The sequence below is a fragment of the Natator depressus genome, chromosome 11, assembly GCF_965152275.1.
Source record: "Natator depressus isolate rNatDep1 chromosome 11, rNatDep2.hap1, whole genome shotgun sequence".
Classification (NCBI taxonomy): Eukaryota; Metazoa; Chordata; order Testudines; family Cheloniidae; genus Natator; species Natator depressus.
This window is the reverse complement of record NC_134244.1, coordinates 58,334,285-58,360,416: the sequence shown is the minus strand read 5'-3', so window position 1 is coordinate 58,360,416 and position 26,132 is coordinate 58,334,285. Positions and strand designations below refer to the sequence as shown.

Here is a 26,132-nt window from a genome sequence, read left to right as displayed (position 1 = left end):
TAGTAGGAATGATGAGAAGTACAGTTGGAGTTTCAGGCAACAGCCAGATGTTCAGGAGAAGATGTCAGATAGGCAACTAGAGACACCTGACTGGATGGAGAAGGCAGAGACTCTATTGTAGTGATTGGAGCTGACCACAGCGGGTGGAGACTTCAAATTGAAGAAATAAACTTCCATTGACAGATTCTGTCACTGTATAGGTTTCAGAGTAGCAGCCGTGTTAGTCTGTATTCGCAAAAAGAAAAGGAGTACTTGTGGCACCTTAGAGACTAACAAATTTATTTGAGCATAAGCTTTCGTGAGCTACAGCTCACTTCATCGGATGCATGTACTCCTTTTCTTCTTGTCACTGTATAGTGTATTACTCCCTGAACAGTCCCACTGATATTAGTAAAGGTACTATTTAGCATGAGGAAAGATGGCGGGATCTGGCACAATATGAACTACTTCAATAGAAAGAGCTTGTGAAGGTCTGGCTCGCCATACTTTTGCCATAGGAGTTTTGCCTTTGACTTGGGAGCAGGATTAGAAGCAGACCCCTGTTATGTCTCATTTTATTTGTTAAACTCAGTTCATTTACCTTCTCATGTGGCAAGCCAGTTTGGGTTGCCACTGTTGCTATCCAGGATTCTGTAAACAAACCCGATTGTGGAAAGCCAAATCCTCGGAACGCTGTGTTTGATGGCAAGTTCGTCTTGCAGGCATGTCCTGGGACTCGGAGGTTAGGGATCTTGTAAGCGTTATCCGTTTTTAGCACAACATACTCAATTACCTGTAGTAGGAGAGATTATCTCTGTTAAAGTGGTTTCTTTGCCTTTACAATTACAGTGAAACCTGTGTTAGGAAACCACACAAGGGACTGACAAAATTTGGTTGCTTAAAGGTGGAGCAGAGTTATATTCAGGGGGCCTGATTATTCTGCTGCTGCTTAAGGTAAATCAAGACTACCTCTCTTGAAGTCAGTGGAGTTACATTAGTGTAAAACAAGTGTGAGTGAGGAAAGAATCAGCACAGACTGTAGGGTGGTTTAAGCAGCTAGGAAGTTACGTAACAGGCTGTGACGTTATTGACTTGAACTGGGCCCATACAGATCATTGTTGCAACCAAGGTCCTGTAGTGGCACCAAATCTTATATAAAGGGGGCCAAATGAGGTGTCTAAGACAAGGTTATGGTTTGCTGGTTATGATTATACTATCTGTATATGTGTATAGTTTTTATAGTTGAAGTTATGAATATTGGCTCTATACTGTCTGTATTTCAAACTTATGCTATGCTTCTGGGTGACACCCCAGACAAGTTGGTGTCAGCTCTGCCTAGCCTGCTTGATGGCCCATTAAGGACTATGAGCCATACAAATGACCCATTGAGAGAAGGCAGACACGCCTTGGGACTCAGCAAGGTATGCAGGGACATGCCTATGGACAGAACTCTGAGGTTTTTCTGTGCCATGTGATGGACAGCTTGTCTTTGGAACAAAGAAAGAAAGAAAGACCACATGGCAAGAGAATATAAAAAGCTGCTGCAGCTCCTCCATCTTGTCTTCAATCCTGCTTCATACCTCTGGAGGAACTTGGCTACACTGAACCTTTGAACCAAGGACTGAAAGACCCATCCCAGCTGTGGATGTTCAACAGAGACTTGATTTGAACCTGCAGTTTATTCTATCACTGCTGCAAGCCTGAACCAAGAACTTTGCCATTACTGTATGTAATTGATTCCATTTAACCAATTCTAACTCCCATCTATATTTCTTTCCTTTTATGAATAAACCTTTAGATTTTAGATTCTAAAGGATTGGCAACAGCATGATTTGTGGGTAAGATCTGATCTGTATATTGACCTGGGTCTGGGGCTTGGTCCTTTGGGATCAAGAGAACCTTTTTTCTTTTACTGGGGTATTGGTTTTCATAACCATTTGTTCCCACAACAAGTGGCACCGGTGGTGATACTGGGAAACTGGAGTGTCTAAGGGAATTGCTTGTGTGACTTGTGGTTAGCCAGTGGGGTAAAACCAAAGTCTTCTCTGTTTGGCTGGTTTGGTTTGCCTTGGTGTGCATAGAAACCCCAGCCTTGGGCTGTAACTGCCCTGCTTTAAGCAATTTGTCCTGAATTGGCACTCTCAGTTGGGTCCCGCCAGAACCAGCCTCGTTACACAGGCATGGGGTCTTGGGCAGGTTTCACTACAATCACAAACTGTACTTCCTATATTCTTTAAACTTGATAGGAGACAGAGGCCTTGGTGGGCTCCTGAAACAAAAATCCATGCCACAGATACATTTCTGCTGCAATCAGAAAGTCGTACTTAATAAGAGTAGACTCTTATCATAAATAAGTCTGTTCAGGACATTTTCCTTCTGTTTTGTGGCCAGTGAAGTTACCACCAGATTAGAAGAACTTACCAGTTCAGACTCATCTAGAGTACATCCAGCATTAATGTAGGACTCAATATCTGCAGCTGTGATTCTACCATCATTTGTAAATCCTACCTGTAACATTGTAACCAACACATTAGAGGTCTTTTCGGTCATTTATGACACTTGCACTTTGTAACTAAACCAACCTGCATACAAGTTAAACACGATGCTCAGACTTTTGAGCTAGAACTTGGCAAAACATTTCAGACATGTAGTGTAATTGCTGAAAAATGCAGTTTCAGGTTGTCAGAAACGATCTGTGAATTCTATACAAATCTGCCATATAGTTTAGGCCAAAATAATAAACTTTTGGGTTAGATTTGCAAGGGGATGTAGGCATCATTCACAAAACTGAGGAGAAGCGCTGGTTCCCCTTATACACAGTAGTTAGAGCACTCACCTGGTATGTGGGAGACCAGGCTAAAGTCCTCACATTTGGAGCAGGGACTTTAGCCTGGTCTCCCACATTGCAGGTGACTGCTCATAGCCACTGGGTTATGGGGTATTCTTGGGTGGGCTCTCAATCTCTCCTGCTGAAGTTGTTCTACTTTGTACAAATAGTTAAATAGTCATTGGAGCAGGGCCAGGAAACTGACGGTTCCCTTTCCCAGGTGAGGGAGTGACCAGACCACCAGACTACAGAGTCATTCTCACGCTCTCTCTCAGGCCCAATGAATAAAAGCATAGATTTCCATTTGTTTGAAAACCAATCCTGACCTTCATAGGAAGATGCTGGCCAAAGGGGAAAATTTTGGCTCATGGTCTTTATTACTCAGCACATATCTAGATCTATGTTTTTCTTGATCATGCACTAGTCTGCTGCACAGGGAGCTATTTAATTGATTACAGTTATTTGCCCTTTGCCAGCTGCCTTTTTCTACTGTGACAGCCTGATGAAAATTGTGGGTGGTGGGTTTAGACAACCTGAGAGGCCTATGGCTACATTACGAGCTAGGGGCGTGTGCAGACACTTGTGCTAGCTTAATGATAGCGAGTGTGAGTGTAAATAGTAGCGTAGCCATGATGGCACAGGCACAGTGGCAGCGCAGCTTGGCCATGCCGAGTACAAACCTGCCTGAATGCTGTCAGCATGTACTTGCCAGTGCAGCTGCCCGTGGCTACACTACTATTTATACTCTTTGAAAGCCAGTGTGATTCCCGAGCTGGGAATCACACCCCAAGCTCATATTATAGATGTAGCCTGTTTCAGTGCTCATTTATAATGTTCCTGTTCAATATAATTGTTTTAACCTCCTGGGAACCATAGGTTTTGGAGGGGAAGCTGTAATAATATTATTGATAATGAAATACACCTACAAAGATGGATACTACATTCTTGGGAAGGCAGAACACATGCCCAATCATAAACATTTTAGTATGCTTTGGGGAGTGGCAGCAAGAACACCCTATTAGAGACTCTCTACTCTGAAGAGTGAGGACCTAAGAAAGAAAATTGCCTTTGGAGCAACTGTAGTTCTCTCAAGTTAGAATCCTCCACATGGGCCCTGATCCTGCAGTCCTTACTCAGGCAAAGGTCCCACTGACTTAATGGAAACTTTGCCTGTACAAGGACAGGAGGACTGGGTCCATATTCTCTTTAATGAGAGAGAGTATCAATCCACTGAAACACTTGAGCTTTTTTTTTTTTTTTTTTTTTCCCTTCTTATTCAAAAAACTCTGAACAGGTGAGACAGGTAGATTTTACCTGCACAATTTTCTTGACACAAAGACGTTATTATGTGGATTCATTTTTATGGGCTTGTCTCTGTGTTCCCAGTGCCCTGTGGAGTCAGCAGGAGTTTGGTGTGCACCAAGATTGCAGAACTGGTCCTCAACTCTTTCCTACTATCATGTTTTATAGTTAAAAGGTCATGGCTAAGGAGTATCTTTTAAACAAACCAAAAAGAAACATGAGGAACTAACATGACATTGACCAGACACTGCCCTGATTATTTTGCTTGTACATTGCATTCATTTCTTCCAGCACTTGCCTCTCTTCCTATTTAGATTGCAAGCTCCTGGGGGAAGAGAGCATGTTTCTTCATATGTTTATACAGCACAGACTACAGTGGGCCCCCTATCCTGACTGGATCCTTTGGAAACTACTGCAATATAAATATAAACATAATGCTACAGTTAATAAGACAAGCAAACGGTGCATATATTTTGCAGAAAGCCCTCTGAGAAATATTCAGCTCATTCAAGTCTATTCTTGCTCGATATTCATTCCTCTTCTTTGAATCATTTTTGTACCCACCGATTTTATAGTTAGTTTACAGAAATAATATTTAAGAGACATCAAATTAAAAACCCAAATCTAAATCAATGAAGGGCCAGATCCCCAACTGGTGTCAATTGCTGTAGTTCCATCAGCTTCAGTGAAGCTATGCCAATTTACACCACCTGAGGATCTTGTGCTAGATATTTCAGTGAGCTATTTCCTTCTCCCACTTACTTTATATTTTCCATAGAAAGGGTGTCGGCCTCCAGTGATTAGCATATCCTCATCTCGCTCCAGGATAAAGCGGATTGGACGCCCAGTCCTAAACCAGACACAAAAGACTCACTTTTATCAGCCCCATCAGTGCCAGTTACCAGGAAGATCGAGTTATTGGGCCAAATTCTTCCCAGTGTGACCTTACTGAGGCCAGAGATGAACTGGCCCAGTACGCTTCTCAAGAGCTCATTAACCTCACATTAACCATTTATTGCCCTGAAATGCAAACTGTCCACTACTGTGTGGGTATATTTTAGGCTCATCCAGGAAGGGAAAGGAAGATTTTAACTTTTGTTCATAGAAGCAAATATGGGGGAACATCTGGTCACCTGCCTCTGTTTAGTGTCCTGACTTCACCCTTTTACGGCCTGTGAGCAGTAGAGTCCAGCTCCTTCGAGGCACTCTCCATCCCTACAAAGTAAGGTTTGGGAGGAGGAGCAGTGGCAGGCCATGGCATGAGGCTATGGGATCCACCCCTGTACAAATCAGCCAGCTACTGACCCTCGTGCTCTGTGATGCAGTGGGGACGGATTCCCTCCTTTTTCTTCTCTGTGGAGCCCCCTTGTGCTGAGCCCTGCTACTCAGGCTTGGTCTGGGGGAATAGGTGAGAGATTTGGCCCATACACATCAGCAAATTTCTTAACTCTTGAATGAACAAGAAAAAACCCGAAACTTTATCCTATTATGCCCCAACATTACTGTGCTAAAGAATGTCCAAGCTCTCTTTAATCTTCAACCCCCACTACAGACCCCGCGGAATAAGATACACAGTGCTTGTTTAACAACTTGACTACAGCTGAACTTTCAGCCACGTCCAGCTAAGCCATACCGGCTGTACTGCTGGATAGACCAGGTGTGGTCTACTGATTTGAATGGAGATTCAGTGGGCAACTGTAGCATAATGAACTGTGAAGCACATTATCCTGGCACAATAGGTGTGGCGCAAAACCAACAGTGACAGGGTTATTGTGGTCTTGTTTCCTTTGGTGGGCTCCCTATGCTCAGTGCAGCACTTTTGGAGGGGAAGCTGTAATTATTATTATTGATAATGAAATACACCTACAAAGATGGATACTACATTCTTGGGAAGGCAAAATACATGCCCAGTCATAAATATATTAGTGTGTTTTGAGGAGTGGCAGCAAGAATACCTTTACAAATAGAGGGGGCTCACTCAACAACAAATGGATGCCAGCAAATTGCACCATGTCCAAATACTGCCTTACTTTATACCATAGCAAATCTGGATTATGATGTAACTAGTCCTAGCTGGTTATGTCCATCTAACTTTTCTAGTTGCATAAATGCCCAGTTGATCCATGTGTGGCTGTACTATATAGATAGAATGGGTAGTTGCCTGTGACAAAATATTGTGTACATATTTCTGCTGGTGACTACAAGCTGGTAGAGATGGACATTTGGTAGTTGCCTTGAGGAGCAGAACCCCTGAAGCTGGTCAATAAGAACTAAATCCAGGGTACAAGGGAGTTGCATCAAATATATAAGGTAAAATTCACACCACCCTCCCTGAGCAGCCCCTGAATTAATGTGCTTTGTATGGGGAACTCCACCTGAGGCAATCCTCCATGAGAGCCACTGCATGAAGAACTCGGTACAGGCCTTCTGCCAAAGGGGGAGTTGCACTGCCAGCTGCACTGAGACTATTCAGGTCTTTATCCAAGATTCCTTATCAAAGACATGGCAAGGCAAAGCGAAGTGTGTTCAGGCTGATCATGTCATCAATGTTTGTGTCAGAGGTTCCCTTTACAATTCTTTCTAGTAATTTTAATTTGTTTCAGTAAAATCACTGAAAAAACCCACAACACTTACTTTTTTGCTGCCACTGCTGCAACTACAGCAAAAATTTCTGGCTTTGTAATCTTCCCTCCAAACGCTCCACCAACGCGTTTTGTGTGGCACATGATCTTACTGGACTGGACATCTAAAGCCGAAGCCACTAATACCTATAAAAGTGAATTGCTTGGATTTTATACAGGCTGACTACTTACCAAAACCCATAATAAAAATGTTTAGGCTCCCACAACTACTAACACATAAAAGAAATAAACAAACAGGGCCAGATTCTCATCTAAGTGTTACTAGTGCAAACCTGGTATAGTTCTGCATAAGATAATGGAGTTACTCCAGATTCACACTGACAGAAATGAGAGCAGAATCTGGTTCTTTTAGAGGAGCAGAAGCTGAACAATAGCTCTGGAAAATACACTTTGCTAATTTTTGGGCAAACGCTGATACTCTTTATCTAGAAGTACAAGACAGATCTACCTCTGAATACAGAGCATCCACCAAGCTGGCCAGCTGCATGGAAAAGATTGACTGTTCATGCTGTAGAATAGAGAGCAGCTGTAATATTGCTCTTATTTTATAGTGTGAATACAGGCACACTGCCTAATCCTGAGAATCCTTACTCAGATGAACGCCAATAGGCATTTTGTCTAAATGAGGAGACCAGGATCAGGCTCTTCAAGCTGAATTGCAGAGCTCTAAAAGTAAACCAATAAACAAACACAAAACTACTTAACAGCTCAGATCAGTAAGGGGAAATCCTAGTCTCACTGATGTCAATAGGAGTTTGGTCACTAATTTCACAGGGACCAGACTCTACTGCTGTCTACTGAGTAATGCTTTAAAATACATTTCTTCATAGAACAAGAAATGGTTACATACTGTAATTGTGATTCTTTCAGATGAGCTGCAGATGTATATTCCACTTAGGTGGGCATGTGCCCAGTGCACTGGAGCTGGAGAAATTTGCCTAGCGGTACTTGTAGAGGGGTGTCATCAGTGCCTTGTGGCCATAGCCCCACCTGGCTACCCAAGGCAGTGCCACCCTGATCCTCCCTCAGTTTCTTTGCACTGAACACCCCAAAATGAGATTCTGATGCAGATGGACGGAGGGTGGGTCATGGAACACACTGAGCCCTGGTCTACACTAGGACTTTAGGTTGAATTTAGCAGCGTTAAATCGATGTAAACCTGCATCCGTCCACACGATGAAGCCCTTTATTTCGACTCAAAGGGCTCTTAAAATCGATTTCCTTACTCCACCCCTGACAAGTGGATTAACACTTAAATTGGCCTTGCTGGGTTGAATTTGGGGTACTGTGGACACAATTCGACGGTATTGGCCTCCAGGAGCTATCCCAGAGTGCTCCATTGTGACCGCTCTGGACAGCACTCTCAACTCAGATGCACTGGCCAGGTAGACAGGAAAAGAACCGCGAACTTTTGAATCTCATTTCCTGTTTGGCCAGCGTGGCAAGCTGCAGGTGACCATGCAGAGCTCATAAGCAGAGGAGATCATGCAGAGCTCATCAGCAGAGGTGACCATGATGGAGTCCCAGAATCGCAAAAGAGCTCCAGCATGTACTGAACGGGAGGTACGGGATCTGATCGCTGTATGGGGAGAGGAATCCGTGCTATCAGAACTCCGTTCCAGTTTTCGAAATGCCAAAACCTTTGTCAAAATCTCCCAGGGCATGAAGGACAGAGGCCATAACAGGGACCTGAAGCAGTGCCGCGTGAAACTTAAGGAGCTGAGGCAAGCCTACCAGAAAACCAGAGAGGCGAACGGTCTCTCCGGGTCAGAGCCCCAAACATGCCGCTTCTATGATGAGCTGCATGCCATTTTAGGGGGTTCAGCCACCACTACCCCAGCCGTGTTGTTTGACTCCTTCAATGGAGATGGAGGCAACACGGAAGCAGGTTTTGGGGACGAAGAAGAAGATGATGATGATAAGGTTGTAGATAGCTCACAGCAAGCAAGTGGAGAAACCGGTTTTCCCGACAGCCAGGAACTGTTTCTCACCCTGGACCTGGAACCAGTACCCCCCGAACCCACCCAAGGCTGCCTCCTGGACCCGGCAGGCAGAGAAGGGACCTCCGGTGAGTGTACCTTTTAAAATACTATACATGGTTTAAAAGCAAGCATGTGAAAGGATTAATTTGTCCTGGCATTCGCGGCTCTCTTGGATGTACTCCCAAAGCCTTTGCAAAAGGTTTCTGGGGAGGGCAGCCTTATTGCGTCCTCCATGATAGGACACTTTACCACTCCAGGCCAGTAACACGTACTCGGGAATCATTGTACAACAAAGCATTGCAGTGTATGTTTGCTGGCGTTCAAACAACATCCGTTCTTTATCTCTCTGTGTTATCCTCAGGAGAGTGAGATATCGTTCATGGTCACCTGGTTGAAATAGGGTGCTTTTCTTCAGGGGACACTCAGAGGTGCCCGTTCCTGCTGGGCTGTTTGCCTGTGTCTGAACAGAAATGCTCCCCCCTGTTAGCCACGGGGAGGGGGGAGGGTTGAGGGGGTAGCCACACGGTGGGGGGAGGCAAAATGCGACCTTGTAACGAAAGTACATGTGCTATGTATGTAATGTTAACAGCAAGGTTTACCCTGAAAGAGTGTAGCCACTGTTTTATAAAAATGTGTCTTTTTAAATACCGCTGTCCCTTTTTTTTTCTCCACCAGCTGCATGTGTTTCAATGATCACAGGATCTTCTCCTTCCCAGAGGCTAGTGAAGATTAGAAAGAAAAAAAAACGCACTGGTGATGAAATGTTCTCTGAGCTCATGCTGTCCTCCCACACTGACAGAGCACAGACGAATGCGTGGAGGCAAATAATGTCAGAGTGCAGGAAAGCACAAAATGACCGGGAGGAGAGGTGGTGGGCTGAAGAGAGTAAGCGGCGGGCTGAAGACAGGGCTGAAGCTCAAATGTGGCGGCAGCGTGATGAGAGGAGGCAGGATTCAATGCTGAGGCTGCTGGAGGATCAAACCAGTATGCTCCAGTGTATGGCTGAGCTGCAGAAAAGGCAGCTGGAGCACAGACTGCCACTACAGCCCCTGTGTAACCAATCGCCCTCCTCCCCAAGTTCCATAGCCTCCACACCCAGACGCCCAAGAACGCGGTGGGGGGGCCTCCAGCCAACCAGCCACTCCACCACAGAGGATTGCCCAAAAAACAGAAGGCTAGCATTCAATAATTTTTAAAGTTGTAAACTTTTAAAGTGCTGTGTGGCATTTTCCTTCCCTCCTCCACCACCCATCCTGAGCTATCTTGGTAGTCATCCCCCTATTTGTGTGATGAATGAATAAAGAATGCACGAATGTGAAGCAACAATGACTTTATTGCCTCTGCAAGCGGTGATCGAAGGGAGGAGGGGAGGGTGGTTATCTTACAGGGAAGTAGAGTGAACCAAGGGGCGGGGGGTTTCATCAAGGAGAAACAAACAGAACTTTCACACCGTAGCCTGGCCAGTCATGAAACTGGTTTTCAAAGCTTCTCTGATGCATACTGCGCCCTCCTGTGCTCTTCTAACCGCCCTGGTGTCTGGCGGCACGTAACCAGCAGCCAGGCGATTTGCCTCTACCTCCCACCCCGCCATAAACGTCTCCCCCTTACTCTCACAGATATTGTGGAGCGCACAGCAAGCAGTAATAACAGTGGGAATATTGGTTTCGCTGAGGTCTAAGCGAGTCAGTAAACTGTGCCAGCGCGCCTTTAAACATCCAAATGCACATTCTACCACCATTCTGCACTTGCTCAGCCTGTAGTTGAACAGCTCCTGACTGCTGTCCAGGCTGCCTGTGTACGGCTTCATGAGCCATGGCATTAAGGGGTAGGCTGGGTCCCCAATGATAACTATAGGCATTTCAACATCCCCAACAGTTATTTTCTGGTCTGGGAATAAAGTCCCTTCCTGCAGCTTTTGAAACAGACCAGAGTTCCTGAAGATGCGAGCGTCATGTACCTTTCCCGGCCATCCCACATTGATGTTGGTGAAACGTCCCTTGTGATCCACCAGAGCTTGCAGCACTATTGAAAAGTACCCCTTGCGGTTTATGTACTCGCCGGCTTGGTGCTCCGGTGCCAAGATAGGGATATGGGTTCCGTCTATGGCCCCACCACAGTTAGGGAATCCCATTGCAGCAAAGCCATCCACTATGACCTGCACATTTCCCAGGGTCACTACCCTTGATATCAGCAGATCTTCGATTGCGTGGGCTACCTGCATCACAGCAGCCCCAACAGTAGATTTGCCCACTCCAAATTGATTCCCAACTGACCGGTAGCCGTCTGGCATTGCAAGCTTCCACAGGGCTATCGCCACTCGCTTCTCAACTGTGAGGGCTGCTCTCATCTTGGTATTCATGCGCTTCAGGGCAGGGGAAAGCAAGTCACAAAGTTCCATGAAAGTGCCCTTATGCATGCGAAAGTTTCGCAGCCACTGGGAATTGTCCCAGACCTGCAACACTATGCGGTCCCACCAGCCTGTGCTTGTTTCCCGAGCCCAGAATTGGCGTTCCACAGCATGAACCTGCCCCATTAGCACCATGATGCATGCATTGGCAGGGCCCCGTGCTTTCAGAGAAATCTGTGTCCATGTCCTGATCACTCACGTGACCGCGCTGACGTCGCCTCCTCGCCTGGTATCGCTCTGCCAGGTTCTGGTGTTGCATATACTGCTGGATAATGCGTGTGGTGTTTAATGTGCTCCTAATTGCCAAAGTGAGCTGAACGGCCTCCATGCTTGCCTTGGTATGGCGTCCGCACAGAAAAAAGGCGCGGAACGATTGTCTGCCGTTGCTCTGACGGAGGGAGGGGCGACTGACGACATGGCTTACAGGGTTGGCTTACAGGGAATTAAAATCAACAAAGGGGGTGGCTTTACATCAATGAGTATTTCAGGCAGGACTTCACGGAGGGTTCCAATAAGAAATGGTGCACCTAAGTAATTGTTCTTATTGGAAAAAGCAGGTTGGTCTGGCCTCTGATTGATACATGGCTAGATTTACCTCGCTGCACCTTCTCTGTGAGTGACTGCAGTGTGACCTAGAGGAATGAGTCCCCTAGACGGGGGAGGAGGGGAAGCAAATGAGTACAAAACAAATCTGGTCTATTTCTTGTTTTGATCCACTCCATCTATCTTTTACATCTTTGGCTGGCAGCAGACGGTGCAGAAGGACTGCAAGCCATCCACATCTCATGGCTGCTCAGCAGAAGATGATACAGTAGGACTGCTAGCAATCCGTATCGCCTGCCTGCTCACCATAAGATGGTTCAATAGGACTGACTGCAGGACTAAAGAGAATGACCTGGTCAAGTCACTCCAAATTTAGTCCCTGCGCCCATGTCTGCCCAGGCGCTCCTGGCCAACGTGGCCAGGAGCACCTCGGACATGACAATGACGGCTACCAGTCCTACTGTACCGTCTGCTGCCACAAGGCAAGGGGTTGCTGCTGCTGTGTAGCAATGCCGTACTGCGTCTGCCAGCACCCAGGAGACATACGGTGACAGTTACCTGAGCGGGCTCCATGCTTGCCGTGGTATGGCGTCTGCACAGGTAACTCAAGAAAAAAGGCGCGAAACGATTGTCTACTGCTGCTTTCACAGAGGGAGGGAGGGAACGGGGGGCCTGACGATATGTACCCAGAACCACCCACGACAATGTTTTAGCCCCATCAGGCATTGGGATCTCAACCCAGAATTCCAATGGGCAGCGGAGACTGCGGGAACTTTGGGATAGCTACCCACAGTGCAACACTCCGGAAGTCGACGCTTGCCTCGGTACTGTGGAAGCACTCCGCCGAGTTAATGCACTTAGAGCATTTTCTGTGGGGACACACACACTTGAATATATAAAACCGATTTCTAAAAAACCGACTTCTATAAATTCGACCTAATTTTGTAGCGTAGACATACCCAGTCTCTGATATGGTCCTGGAAAGTGTGACATGCATTATAGATGGCCCAATGTTTCAGCACGTTGCTATTTAGTGAGGCCATCTACTCCGACCACAGCCCCTATACTTTCAGTGATCCCAGGTGCACCCTCCAACCCATCAGGGAGGCGTTGGTAACAATCAACTTGGTTGGTGAGGGCCACATAAAGGGAATGCCTTGGCAAACATTTTCTGAACGCATCCACCACTGCAAGGAGTACAGGAGCAGTGGAGGAAGATGAACCCGTCTTTCTAAAGCGGCAGTAGTCAATATGATTGCTCTCTATAAATATATCAGAGGGATAAATACCGGAGAGGGAGAGGAATTATTTAAGCTCAGTACCAATGTGGACACAAGAACAAATGGATATAAACTGGCCACCAGGAAATTTAGACTAGAAATTAGACGAAGGTTTCTAACCATCAGAGGAGTGAAGTTTTGGAATAGCCTTCCAAGGGAAGCAGTGGGGGCAAAAGATCTATCTGGCTTTAAGATTAAACTCGATAAGTTTATAGAGAAGATGGTATGATGGGATAATATGGTTTTGGCAATTAAATATTCATGGTAAATAGGCCCAATGGCCTGTGATCGGATATTAGATGGGGTGGGATCTGAGTTACCCAGGAAAAATTTTTCTGTAGTATCTGGCTGATGAATCTTGCCCATATGCTCAGGGTTTAGCTGATCGTCATATTTGGGGTCGGGAAGGAATTGGAAGAGGCCCTGGAGGTTTTTCGCCTTTCTCTGTAGCATGGGGCACGGGTCACTTGCTGGAGGATTCTCTGCTCCTTGAAGTCTTTAAACTACGATTTGAGGACTTCAATAGCACAGATATAGGTGTGAAGTTTTTTGCAGGAGTGGTGGGTGAAATTCTGTGGCCTGCGTTGTGCAGGAGGTCAGACTAGATGATCATAATGGTCCCTTCTGACCTAAATGTCTATGAATCTATGAATTATTTTTTGTCAAGGTCCAAATTTCTTGGTCAAGGTATAGTCAAGGTCCAGACTCCACAGAAAATAATAATAAAAAAATAATAATGATAATTACATAAAAAGATTTCAGGGTCCGTTCAAAAGCATCTGGTGGTCCAGATACAGCCTGCACTCTGCATATTGACTACCCCTGGTCTAGAGGGTGAAGAGTGGGGTAATAAACTGTCCTGAGCCACATCTGAAGTGGGGCTAAGGCACAACCTTGCAAACTGGACCACCTGAATGTGGCACAAGACCCTCAGACACATCTGAACTGTCGTGGAAGGCTGAGACTGAGGCAAAGGTAACGAATTCTCTGACAACATTTGGCTGGCAGACACGCTTTTGACATACTGGGATCTAACAGGGCCCCAATGAACTTGATTTTCAAGAGGGAGCCTTGGTTGACTCTCCAGTGTTCAGGATGAGCATGGTTGAGCAAGCGCAGTGTGGTGCTGACATACGCAAGAACTTCCACTCTGGATCTGCCCCTAAGTAACCAGTCATTCAGATATGGGAATATGTGAATTCTCTTCTTCCTGAGATACACAGTAACAATGACCATGCATTTGTTAAAACCCAGAGGCAGAAGAGAGGCTGACTGGAAGCACTGTGTATTGAAAGTGGTGCTCTGCCATGACAAATCAAATCAAAGGAACTTTCTGTGGCTCGGCAAAATCGTCACATGAAAGTAGGCATCCTGAAGGTCCAGAGCAGCAAACCAGTTGTCCTGAGACAATGCAGAAAGGGTGGTTTATGGAGTCACCATTCAGAACCTCATGTATCTGATATATTAGTTGAGGCCACAAAGGTTGAGGATGAGTCTTAACCCTCCCTTGGATTTGGGTACCAGAAAGTACTGGGATTAGGAGCCATGACCCCATGTTCCAGTGGAATCTTCTCCACTGCATCCAAAGACAGCAGAAAACACACCTGCTCAAGGAGCAGTATCTCTTGAGATGGGTCTGTGAAAAGGGAGAGGGAAGGAGGGTGTGGAGGAGGTGTGGAGAGGAACTGGATGGCATAACCCAATCTGACAGTGCTTAGGACCCAGCTGTCAGTGATGATCAAGCCCCAAGCATTATGAAATCAGGCCAGCTTGTCCCCTTAGGTGGGGAGATGAGGAGGGAGGAGTAACGACTAGAACAGTGTTTTGGACCAAAGAGTCAAAATGGGCGCTTGGAGGATGCCGGAGGAGGGCGTGTGTGGACTGGCTGAACCCCGAGCCCGACTACTTTCTCCTGTGAGATCTATCCCTCTTTATATGGTAGTCCTGCTGCCTTGGAGGAGGGAAAGGCTGCCCAAACATGCACTGGGCGTGGTACTGCTGAATGCTGTCATAGCACCTCTGCGCCACAAGCATGTACGCCCCCAAGGACTGCAGGGTAGCCCTAGAGTTCTCGAAGGGAGTATAGCATCTCGTCAGTCTTGTCTGAAAATGGTGTTTGGCTGTTGAAGGGCAAATCCTCAATGGCTTCCTGGACATCAGGGAAAATGCCTGAATTTTGCAGCCATGAAGCCCTCCTCATGGTGACCATGGAGGCCATCACCCTGACTGATGTGTCTGCAACATCTAGTGTGGACTGCAAGGACATCTTAGCCACCAACCATCCTTCAGTTACAAATGCCTGAAATTCCTCTCATGAGGACTCAGACAGCTAGTCTGCAAACTTTGACATAGCTGTCCAGTTAACAAAATCATACTGGACAGCAACATTTGCTGGTTACCAATTCGCATCTGTAAGGAAGAGAAGGTGCAAATCTTCCTGTCCATGAGATCCATTTGTTTAAAGTCCCTTTCCTGGCGGGGTAGATTTAAACCTGCTCTGCTGGGCTGTGTCATTCACCACAGTTACAACTAAGGAATTTGGGGCCAGCTGGGGAGTAAACCCCTGAAATACCTGCTCGGGAATGAAATAGTGCTTTTCCACATGCTTAGCTGATGGTGGTACTGAAGCCGGCATGCTAGAGAGGGCCTTAGCTGATTCAAGCAGTGAATCATTGATAGGGCAGGTGACTCTCCCAGGGGCAGACGGCTAAAGGATGCCCACTAATTTGTGGGTGTTCTCTTGCAACAACACCATTTGGATACCACGGGAAGCAGCTATGCACCAAAAAAGGTCTTGGTATGCCTTAAAATCCTCTGGTACTGAAGGGAAGGATCTATCAGGCAGCATGGAATCCTCTGGAGATGAAGACAAGGCCCTTAACTAGGCTAAAACCAGATGCTGTTCCAGGGCTGATGGACCTGGATGGGATGACTCTGGAGGCTCTCCAGGGAGAAGGACCGCTGGTGCCTGGGCTGATGGTCACCACCACAGACCTGGCTGGCAATCTCGCCTTTGAGCGAGACGAAGAGCAGTACCTCCATGAACGAGGAGCATCCTATGGAGCCCATGGAGGTCACTGGCAGGATAAGGCATTGGTGGCCAGTCGGTGCCAGGCCAGGGGCCTCTGTCCCAACCATGAGACAAGTGCCAATCCCAGTACCCTTAACAGTCCTTTGATGGCCTCCAATGATGGTCAGGAGATGGAGAGTGGGAGGCTGACGACCCAAACTCAGATGCTGAGGAGCCTCTGGACCTGTGGGATAAGGGCGGAGCAAGACCAGAGGCAGCGAGTAACCAGTTGTTGTCCAGAATGAGGCAGGAAGTGGTGCTGCCAATGGAACCAAGCATACCAGTGCCAGAAGTGGTGTCAATCCCTAGTGTCTGCAGGTACTGATGTCAAAGGTGGTGAATGCCACCACAGTAACATTTGCAGTGCTGACTGCAGCAGTGCCAAGGAGATTCCCAGTACCAAGAGCCCCTCTACTGATCCCGGTACGGGCCCTGCTTCCACAATCTGTGGAAGGGGAACAATGGGGTGCGGTGTCTAAAGACCTGAGGGTTCAGCGGCTCATTCAGTTGACAAGGCTATAGATGACGCAAACCTGGCAAAGTCCTGGAACAAAGGAGAGGTTGGGATCAAAAGACAGAAGGTCTGTAGCTGCCTGGCACACCACTGATGTAGACAATCAATACTGGCATCCCTTTTGTCAGTACTGGAGTCAATGGATGCCTGGGGGCTGGAACCAGAGTCAACGGTACAGGGTTTCTAACCTCCCTACTTGGTACCGGGGAAGGGTTAGAGGTAACCGTGCCACCCTATGCGCCCATATGAACTCCATGCCACTCCACGCTTTTCCTAGGGAAGTGGAAGAGTCCCCCTGAGACCTGGAGCAATTTCAATCAGTCCTACGTGACCTTTTTCTTGGTTCAGTGTTACAAATTATACCTGAGAGGACACGCACACAACTGCTGCAAATTACACCTGGTAGGACACGCACACAACTGCTACGAATAGTCCCTGATAGGACATGCACACAAATGCTACGAATTACACCTGGTAGGTCACGCACAGCTCGAATCTAGGCTGAGGCACATAAAGTCCACAACTGCAGAGTTCCCAAAAAACACTAAGTTTATTACGCTCGAGCGTGGTGCCCCACTGCTAGCCAGGAGGGGACCCCAAATACAGATTATACAAAGGTTATATACTTTTTAGCAAAGCATGTTGCCCTCGTGCATCGGAAACCTTAGCCAATAAACAAACCCTTTTCTTATCTACCACCTATCCCTTCCTCGGTGCTAAACCAGTATGTTAATTACACAGCATGGTCCTAAAGCCATGCATCAGTAACTTTTATTATCAGGATGGGAGGCCTCACATCAAAGGCCAGGAGATAGGGAGCTAGGGACTGACAAAAAAAACAGATACTGGGAGTCAAGGCAGGCTGGAGACAAGGAGGAGGATTTTCACAGGAATGCAGTATCTAAGGAACACGCCTCCTGGTGCATGATGTGCTTGTTTTTAGACAATGGTGGGCCCCAAACCAAAATGGAGTCACATGTGCTAACTTTTCCTTAACATCAGTCAACAGGGAACAGCTCCTCAGTTTCTTTGGAGAGGCGCCTTATCCGGAATGTGAAACGGCAGCACACTCAGAACCCAAGGGTGATCTCCGACCTGACGAAGGCCGCTGTGCCGAAGCAGGGTGCACGGCCTGTCTGAGCAGGTGCTGCTTCAGGCAAAGGTCCTGAGACACTTGAGTCCAATCTGCAGATCTCACAATGCTCTTTAACATAGGCCTCGCCGAGGCAGATCAAGCACCACGTGTGGGATCGGTGTTGGGGGTCACTCCCCCACATGAAGGAGAATATTTAAACCCCGGTGAGAACATCACAGAGGAAAACTAAATTAATACAACTCACACTACTCTACCTAACACTAAGGGTACTACTAACTATGTACAACAAGAGAAAACATAAATTAGCTGAGGAGTTGTGAGGTTAAAACCACACACAGAGCTCCGTCTAAGAAGGAACTGAGGGAGGATTGGGACTGTACTGCCTCATGCAGCCAGGGGAGGGGCTATGGTCACAGGGTGTGAACGCCGCTCCTCTATGGGTATTGCTAGGCAAATTCCTCCAATTCCGATGGGCTGGGCACACACACACACGGCTGCATCTATTTGGAGAACTGAAAATTTTTCCTTCCTACAAGCCCTGGCTCAAATTCTGCTCAGTTAGAGCAGACCCTGCAAACCCTGTTTTACATGAGTACTCTTCATTCATGCACATAGTCCCATGACTTCAATGGGACTACTCACATGAGTAAATCAACTTGCTTAAATAAGTGTTTGGAACATCAGGTCCCGACACCACTACTACCTCACTGACTTCAGTGGGGTTTGACCAGTGTAATTGGGACAGAATTTGACCTCCATCAACACTATTCTAAAATTGTGTTATCCGGAGCTGTATTTAAACATCATTCTTGCTATTGCAGATCTCTACTAACAGTATTCTCCTGTGTAGTGTTGACAGCGAGGTACAATGTTATGAACCAATTTACAAAATTATGTGATAGGATTGTGGGGGTGTGCAGGGGGAAACAGATTAGTACCATTCTGTACATCAATTGGCAACATACTTCATTCATGTCTACCCTGGACTGGGAGCTCAAGGGAGCAACTTGCTTGCAAGAACCATTATTACAGCACTAGTGCAGACAGGGCTTTATTACCCAACAAGGCCCAAGTCAATTAATCTGCACTGGGAATTTCATCAGACTGCTGTAGGACAAACACGGAAAGCCTGAACTCCAGGTTTTGGCAAGGCCTTGCAGTCCACCCTTAAAGTTATTTGGATGGAGAAGAAATTGCTATCCAAAACTGCATTGTATTACCTGTACACGTGCTGCATCCTGAGTGGACACATGCACATCCATTTCGTTATCCTCTCCTCTTGGAACAACAAGTACACTGTTAGTTTCCAGGTAAAAGTGTTCTTGTCCTCCAATGTGGATTTCACCTGTTATAGTCAGAATCACAGGAAAAGTGTCAGTGGGTATTTACAGCCAAATGAGATCAGGAGATGTGTGTGTGCAAGAAAGTTTTGCACAGAACAAAAATAAGTATTTCCTTTCTTTTTATGATTTTGCTATATCTCGTTTTTCTAACTTGCTTCTGTGGGAGCCTGATGTGTTTATTTGGAGCAAATCTCTCTATTCAACCATCTAATCCTTGCATAATTTTCTTCTCCTGGGTAAGGGTGGTGTCAGTTTAATATCTGATACATTCCCCCATCAAGGGATCTGATACTGTAGGTCTGTTCCATCTCTAGCTACTATAATCTTACTGTAACCCTTTCTCCTTTTCAATTTCTCTGTATGATGAGGAAAACTTCCCATCTTGTTTCTTTTCCCTTCCTTTCTTACTTGTCCTCTTTGTATTTGTATGCCACTCGCCTATTGTGATTGCCCTTTGTTCTGCCTAGTCTAGGCACTTTCCTATTATGTCCTTTTCCTTACATGAATGGAAATCCATCAGCACATTACAAAAGCTCTTTTTGTTGATACTCTGTATTTCTTCTCCTTTGTAGCGAGTCTGGGTTGATGTTGCACTAGCAGTTACCTGTGAGGCATGTAGCAGTATTAGGGTTCACAGCTGCAGCCACAAGAGGGCGACATGATCAAGGGCATCAATATGTATGTTGTGTAACGTTCAGTGACAAAAAGGTGACTATCATACACACTGGAACAGAGACGACAGTAGAAGGCAGTGGGGGTAATATACACTGAAGGAGGACAAACAGCAAGACAGGCATACAAACATGTATTTACTGTCTGGGTCTTTATACTGAGCTCATTGGCTCATTACAGAGCTGCATTCTTTAGTCTGCAGGTCTTGGTAGCTCAAAAATTTTTTTTTAGTTAGACATCTCTAAACGTGAATTCTACTGTAATGACTAGCATATGTGTATGACTAGCCTCTGCTGGATGCAAGCGAAACTACTCAGTGGTATGTCCTAGGTCCTGTACTGTTAAAAGCAAATGGAGATTCTCCTTTAGCTGAAGGGTAGGAACATTTGCTTTTGGAACAGAGTTCAAGCTTCATTTCAGGTGACAACAGCATGCGGAACAGTGACAATCATGAAATCCTAGATAGTCACAGATCTGTTGCTATATTTTTTTAAAGACAATAACATATACATATATTCTTCTGTAACCTCTGATAAAACATTATGTAGCTACTTCAGCTCATAGTACTTCTTAACGAATCACAGATATTGCTATCCCTCTTGCAACAAAGTACACCACAGGGACTATTTCACCATTAGTGAAAGAATGCTGTCAAAAACTGTGACTAAAGAAGGCACTGATCATTCCTTCCAAAGGAATGAGCACTGGATTTGAAGGGCTTAAGCCTGCAATAAACCCTGCAATTCAAGGCCTAGGTCCGTGATTTAGCACATATTTGTCAAAAGGCATTGGTCCCCTGCTGAATAAAGAGAAAAAGAATCCCTCCAAAGGTGCTGTAAGTAGGGAAACAGAGGAATATCTTTGGTGATTCTGAGAAGTACTGCGGCAAGAATTTACAAAATAACATTTCAATAAGTGCTACTGAGAGGTAGAGAAGACACCAGCAATGTTAAAATCTTTCACTGAGTTGAGTGTTTGCAGTCTCTGTTTTAAGATATCAGAAACAATTATATGCGAATTAAGTGATTAAAACATATACTCAGAGCTTTTTATTCAAAGTACAGTAAAACAAACAAAATCAGTGCCGAATCATTGAGCTCTTACTAAGTCTTGTTTTAAAAGTTGTCAATTTCTTCATAAGCCAAAAAGCTAGTTCCTTTGTTGTCAATTTCTTCATAAGCCAAAAAGCTAGTTCTTTTGTTTTCTTTATTAAATCTTATTTTGTGAGTTCCCATACCCCTTAAATAGATGGAGTCATCTACCATAAGACATTTAATTCATGGTTCTATTTTGGGCTATATTATTTTAAGGATGAATATAAGTCCTCTCTGTTACCAGTATAATCTTTGGGAAGAGATTTTTTTTTTTTGTTTCAAAAGAGGCCAAAGGCTCTCCCTCTGTTTTAATAAAAGTGAAACGTTGATTGATCTGCCATCTGAGTCGCATTGGGGCAGTTGCTGTCTGATCTCTCATCATCCCTAGGATTTATCTTGAGTCAAAATGAGTTTGACTTGGGGCGGGGGCGGGGGCGGGGGAGGGGGGGGCTTAGCTAACATGTACTAGCTAAGCCTGATCTAAAAGTGACCTTTTCCCTAGAGGGTAACATGCACCTTTAGCTCCATTTTAGCGGGTTGAGTTCTACCTACGAAAATGGCTGTGTTTAGGTCAATCTGAAATTGCACATATTAGTTAAACCGAGTCTAAACTTTGGCTCTTTTCCTAGTCAAAACAAGCCCAAGGTAAGTTCCTGTGAAAACGCTACTGAAGTTCTAATTTGGCCTGAAACACCTGTTGGAAATCAGACTCAATCATCAGGACTTCCCACCTAGTGCATGCAGCAATTTACCTTCAATAATTTCATCAGCAGACTTAAATCCTTCTTCAATATTTCCTTGTTCTATTTTCTTTTCTTTTCCAAAGTATGAATTGTGCTTTATTGCATCCTGCAGCAAGAAAAGAACCCGTACAACTCAACTGCAGTTCTGCCGACAGCACTAAGGGTTGTTATTGTTTTGTATAATTGTTTCTTATCTATCCAACTGCCACCTTGCATAGACAGATGTGGGTACTAGACTCAGTGATATCTACTTTGTAGAGACAGCTTTCTGTGGTTGCTGGTTTTTTCTGCAGTTCATTGCCCTCTGCTTTCCCATAGCCTAGAAATACTAAAGGTAGAATGTGAGTGTGCGTGTGAGTATTAGAGAAGAGTACTAAAGGTAGGTAGGTGTGTGTGTGAGAGAGAAAGAGAGAGAGATACGGCCTGATTCTGCGAGAACCTCCCCAAATCAAACACTGATGCAGGATACGTGGTACCAAATCTCCAGCTAGAGTTGGCTGGTGTCACACTCGATTTCAATTGATTTGTACTGATTTATACTGACTCCAGCTGAGAATCTAGCCCATGGAGAGATGGAAGTGCTCAGTGCACATTTTTGTGTTATACTGCCTTGCTGTGCATCTCATCCCTGTTGTGCAAAGATTAGCCTCTGATACATTAGATGAGCAGGCAACCGCTAAGCAAAAAGCAAAGACTTTTATGCTTCCAAAAAATAAAAATGTGCAAGGGATTTTTACACTATGAGATCAGAACCTAAACCCACCCCCACTAAACAAACCTACATTTGACACCAAATTAAAACCCAAAGCCCGACAGAGTCCTGCACAAGTAGATAAATAGTGAGTGAAATGATATAACATCTTAACAACACAAGGAAAAAGAGTTGGATTATTACCTCAATGGTCAGTATTGGCTCCCAATCTTCATGCTCTATCTTCACTTTTTCAACCCCTCGCTTTGCCTGAACAGCTGACTCTGCAACCACAGCACAGACAATCTGACCCACGCAGATCACCTGCAACACACCCAACACATAAACTGGAGAAAACACTGAGTTGATTCCATTACCAAACAGTGACTGTGTATGGGAGAGGGGTTATGTTCAGATAATCAGTGCCTTCATATATGCTGTGAGAATTTGTCTGAGAGCAGACCATATTTCATTAAATGTGAGAAGTGCTATTGGCAACAAGCATCTGTTGCTGATAGCATTTCTAGCATTAGAAATACCACTGACATTTGTGATCTTGAGACTACAGTGGGAATTTTCCCTGATCCCAGCCACTGGTGGCCAGATTACCCTAAATTGAGCAGGAGTAAAAGCTACATCAGCACAAATCACACCTTTCCTTGTCTACACCAGGGGTTTGCACTCATGCATCTATGTCAGGGCCGGGCATATTCCCAGGAATATGTCCCATCATGACATATTCCCAGGGCAGCTACAGCCCAATATTTGGCAGTGAGGGAAAATCAGGGTGCAAGATGCCAGTGCACACTCAGGAGGGAAAGAGAATGGCTGACAGGAAGAGGGTGTGGGTGAAGAGGAGAATAACCAAAGACAGCAAAAATGGAAAAGGGGTTAGAAGTCCCTAGGAAGAGGAAGAGAAGGAAAGGGAAGGAGTTCAGAGTCAGCTGGGAAGGAAGAAAAACACTGACTAGAAGAGACAGAAAATGTGAGCGGTAGGAACACAAGAGGTCTAAACAGAAAGGACCCATATTAAGACTGTCCAACCATATTCAGAATGTTGTGCTGTGTGTTGCTAATGATGGAGAGAGACCCAGGCAAGGGGCATTTTGGCCACACACAAACCCTGTAATTGCCTGGTTCCCAGCTGTCAAACGGAGGAACACAGCTTGCAGCTAAGATTTGTTTTATTTTCAGAAAGAGTAAGGTCCTCTTAGAGGATCCTCCTCATTCTATTTATCTCTGATCCCCAGAGGTCTCGTGCCATAGTATAGACAAGTGACCATCTCACAGCACTCCCTGGGGGCCCGAAAGCAGCCTTGCATGCAGCCCATCACCTCAGTTTCCCTTCTTGGAGCCCCAAATAAACTCCATACAGGGTTCTTCCAATCCATTCACAACAGCTCTCCTTGGGATCTGATGTAGTAACTTAAAGTTCAAAACTAAACACAACTTCCCTCCATCTTCAGCCACATACAGCCCAAACTCCCCAGGGCTGGTCAGAGATCTTCCTATCTGAAGCAATTCCACTAGTCCCCGTCCCCATCAATTTGATTACAATCTCCTGAACTTCCCCCTTACTGCAGCCACCTTCTGCTCTTTATAGGAAATTGCCTGATTCCCCTCAGGTGGGGCTCATTCTGTAATCAGGGTTGGCTTGGCTTTGACTCTCTCGCCAAAGGGCAAACCACCCAGACATGGTCATTGTCTCCTTCCTTGAAGGCAGGGTGTAGTTCCCTCCAGAGCCAGGATCACTATTCATTCAGTCAGCCACAAAAGTCACTGGAGAATGATTTAAGGGATCCTTCCCTATCCCTTTGTCCCAGGAACCAAGAGTCCTGTACAGCTCCTGCTCTGAACAGCTATTGGCAGTGCACTGTGCTGCAACTAGACTGTCAGGCTGGCACTGTACTAATAAACACTGGAATCATTTTCAGAGCTGTTTTTAAATAAGCAAAATATTTGGAAAACTTGTAAGTTTCCTTCTTCATAACGTACTGTATTTAATTAAAGACCAAGACACCTCAGCCAGAAGCAAGAAGTACCTCATCTTTTGCATAAGCTTGCTCATCTTCAATGCCATTTTTCCCTGGAACATCTTCAGCTGTTATCACATCAACCACCCCTGGCACTTTGAAGGCTTCTGATACATCAATTGTTCTGGGAAGAAGAATACAAATGGCAGTGCCACAATTGGTATGTATGGGACAAATATATTGAATACAAATGCTTCTGCAAGCTTCAGGACAAAGAAACATAATCCCCCTTGTATCCTCTTCAGATATCGTAATCTTGGGAAACACTTTGAAATGTGTTGAAAAAAATACTTGATTGCTGCAATGGTATATTTGAAGAGGAAAGTAGGGACAAGTGGCGGGAGGGAACAAGGATGGGGACTGGCATAAAATAGTTACTTAAATTGTAGTCCTAATACTTGGAAAGTTCAAGAAACCCCAATATATATGTTCCCTTTTGTGTTAAGGGCCCTGTGATAGAGCAGCTGCTCCTCACTGGTATGTAAGGGGCTAAAGCCACCCTGTGAAGGCTGTGTGGGAGGTAGCCAATAAGGAAAAGGCTTGTAGCGGCAGCCAATTAGGGGGAGGTTTATTGGAGGAGCCAATCAGGGGCAGGCTGGCCCATATAAGAAGGTGCTGCTGAGCAGAGCCAGTTATTCCCTGGAGTTTGAGGGAGGAGGACTATGGACAGAGAAGTGCTGGGTAAGGTCAGCAGAATATGAGAAAGCTCTAGGCTGATAGCTGCCAAACTGAGGCTCTGATACAAGGGCTGAGGAGGTGCTGGGGCAGCAGCAGAAGTGGCCCAGGGAAGGAGACAGCGGAGTTGGAGGAGAGACAGTACATGGCTGCTGGCTATAGGATGCCTGGGTTAGGGCCTGGAGTAGTGGGTGGGCCTAGGCTCCCCTCCCCCTTGCCCCCACTGAGGGAAATGGCCAGTGCATGGGCTGTAGTCTACCACTGAGATTGCCACTGAGGCAAGTGGTTGGATTGAGGACTGTCGGTCCCCCAGAAGGGGGGGAAGAACCAAGTGGGGCACAGCCGGAGGGCTGCCTCCAGAAGAGGATGATGTGGTCTGTGGAGCAATGTGGGTCCTGAACATAGAGACAGAAGTGACAATGATGAGACACCACCTGAGGAGGGTGCACTGGCAACTCTGAGAATTCCTGGGATGGCCTGCAGGAGGTGCCATGGTGGTGAGGCAACCCCATCACAAGCTCCATGCATTAGAATGTGAGCTCTTCCTTATCTGACACATTATGAGGCAAGGACTTTTTTTTTTAAGTGCTTTGTTAGTAAGTCAGGCCTAGGGATGGTAGGATACTCCTTGTGCACTTGTCTTTTTTTTTTTTCTGTTGTAAGCTATGCACATTCTGGGGTCAAAATAATTTTTTTTTCTGTTTGCACAGTGCCTGACACAAATAGCCCCTGATCCTGCAACATAAATACTAATAACAGTGGCAAAGAGTCCTAAGGTGCTACAGGACTCTTTGCTGCTTTTACAGATCTAGACTAACATCCAGGCTACCCCTCTGATGATTGATAACAGTGAGTGTAGGAATGAGTAACTGAATGGCATTGCAGTACCAGCATGCTTTAACGAGGTGGTACAGTGAAGAGGACATGGCACAAAACCTTATGTAAGACCAGACCTTCAGAGGGACATTCTGGAAAACCAGGAAGTGAGCAACAGTCATTGAAGAATCTTTAAACTGAGGCAGCTACAAGGAACCTGTCCCCAGCTGTACATTTTTTTTTCTTCTAGACAATAAGACCCCATGTTTAAAAGTATTAGCTGCTAAGACTCCCTCTTTGCATACAAATTACACTTTCATCCACCCCTTGTTTTCTGATTTCCTTTTCCACCATGCTCTATTCCAGCCCTAATCCAATAAAGCTGAACATGCTTCATTAGTATGACCCACATCTGTTTAAAAA

At 45.6% G+C, this 26,132-nt stretch overlaps 1 protein-coding gene across 1 annotated transcript in view; it reads right to left on the bottom strand.

Annotated features, from left to right (window-relative positions):
* Positions 1-26,132, bottom strand: part of LOC141996111 (aldehyde oxidase 2-like) — a 66,287-nt gene that overhangs the window by 29,937 nt on the left and 10,218 nt on the right. Inside the window, 8 exon segments of the mRNA XM_074967879.1 lie at positions 581-772; positions 2,401-2,487; positions 4,871-4,958; positions 6,743-6,876; positions 18,863-18,987; positions 21,504-21,600; positions 22,390-22,509; positions 24,228-24,342. Of these exon segments, the coding sequence (XP_074823980.1) occupies positions 581-772; positions 2,401-2,487; positions 4,871-4,958; positions 6,743-6,876; positions 18,863-18,987; positions 21,504-21,600; positions 22,390-22,509; positions 24,228-24,342 (958 nt within the window).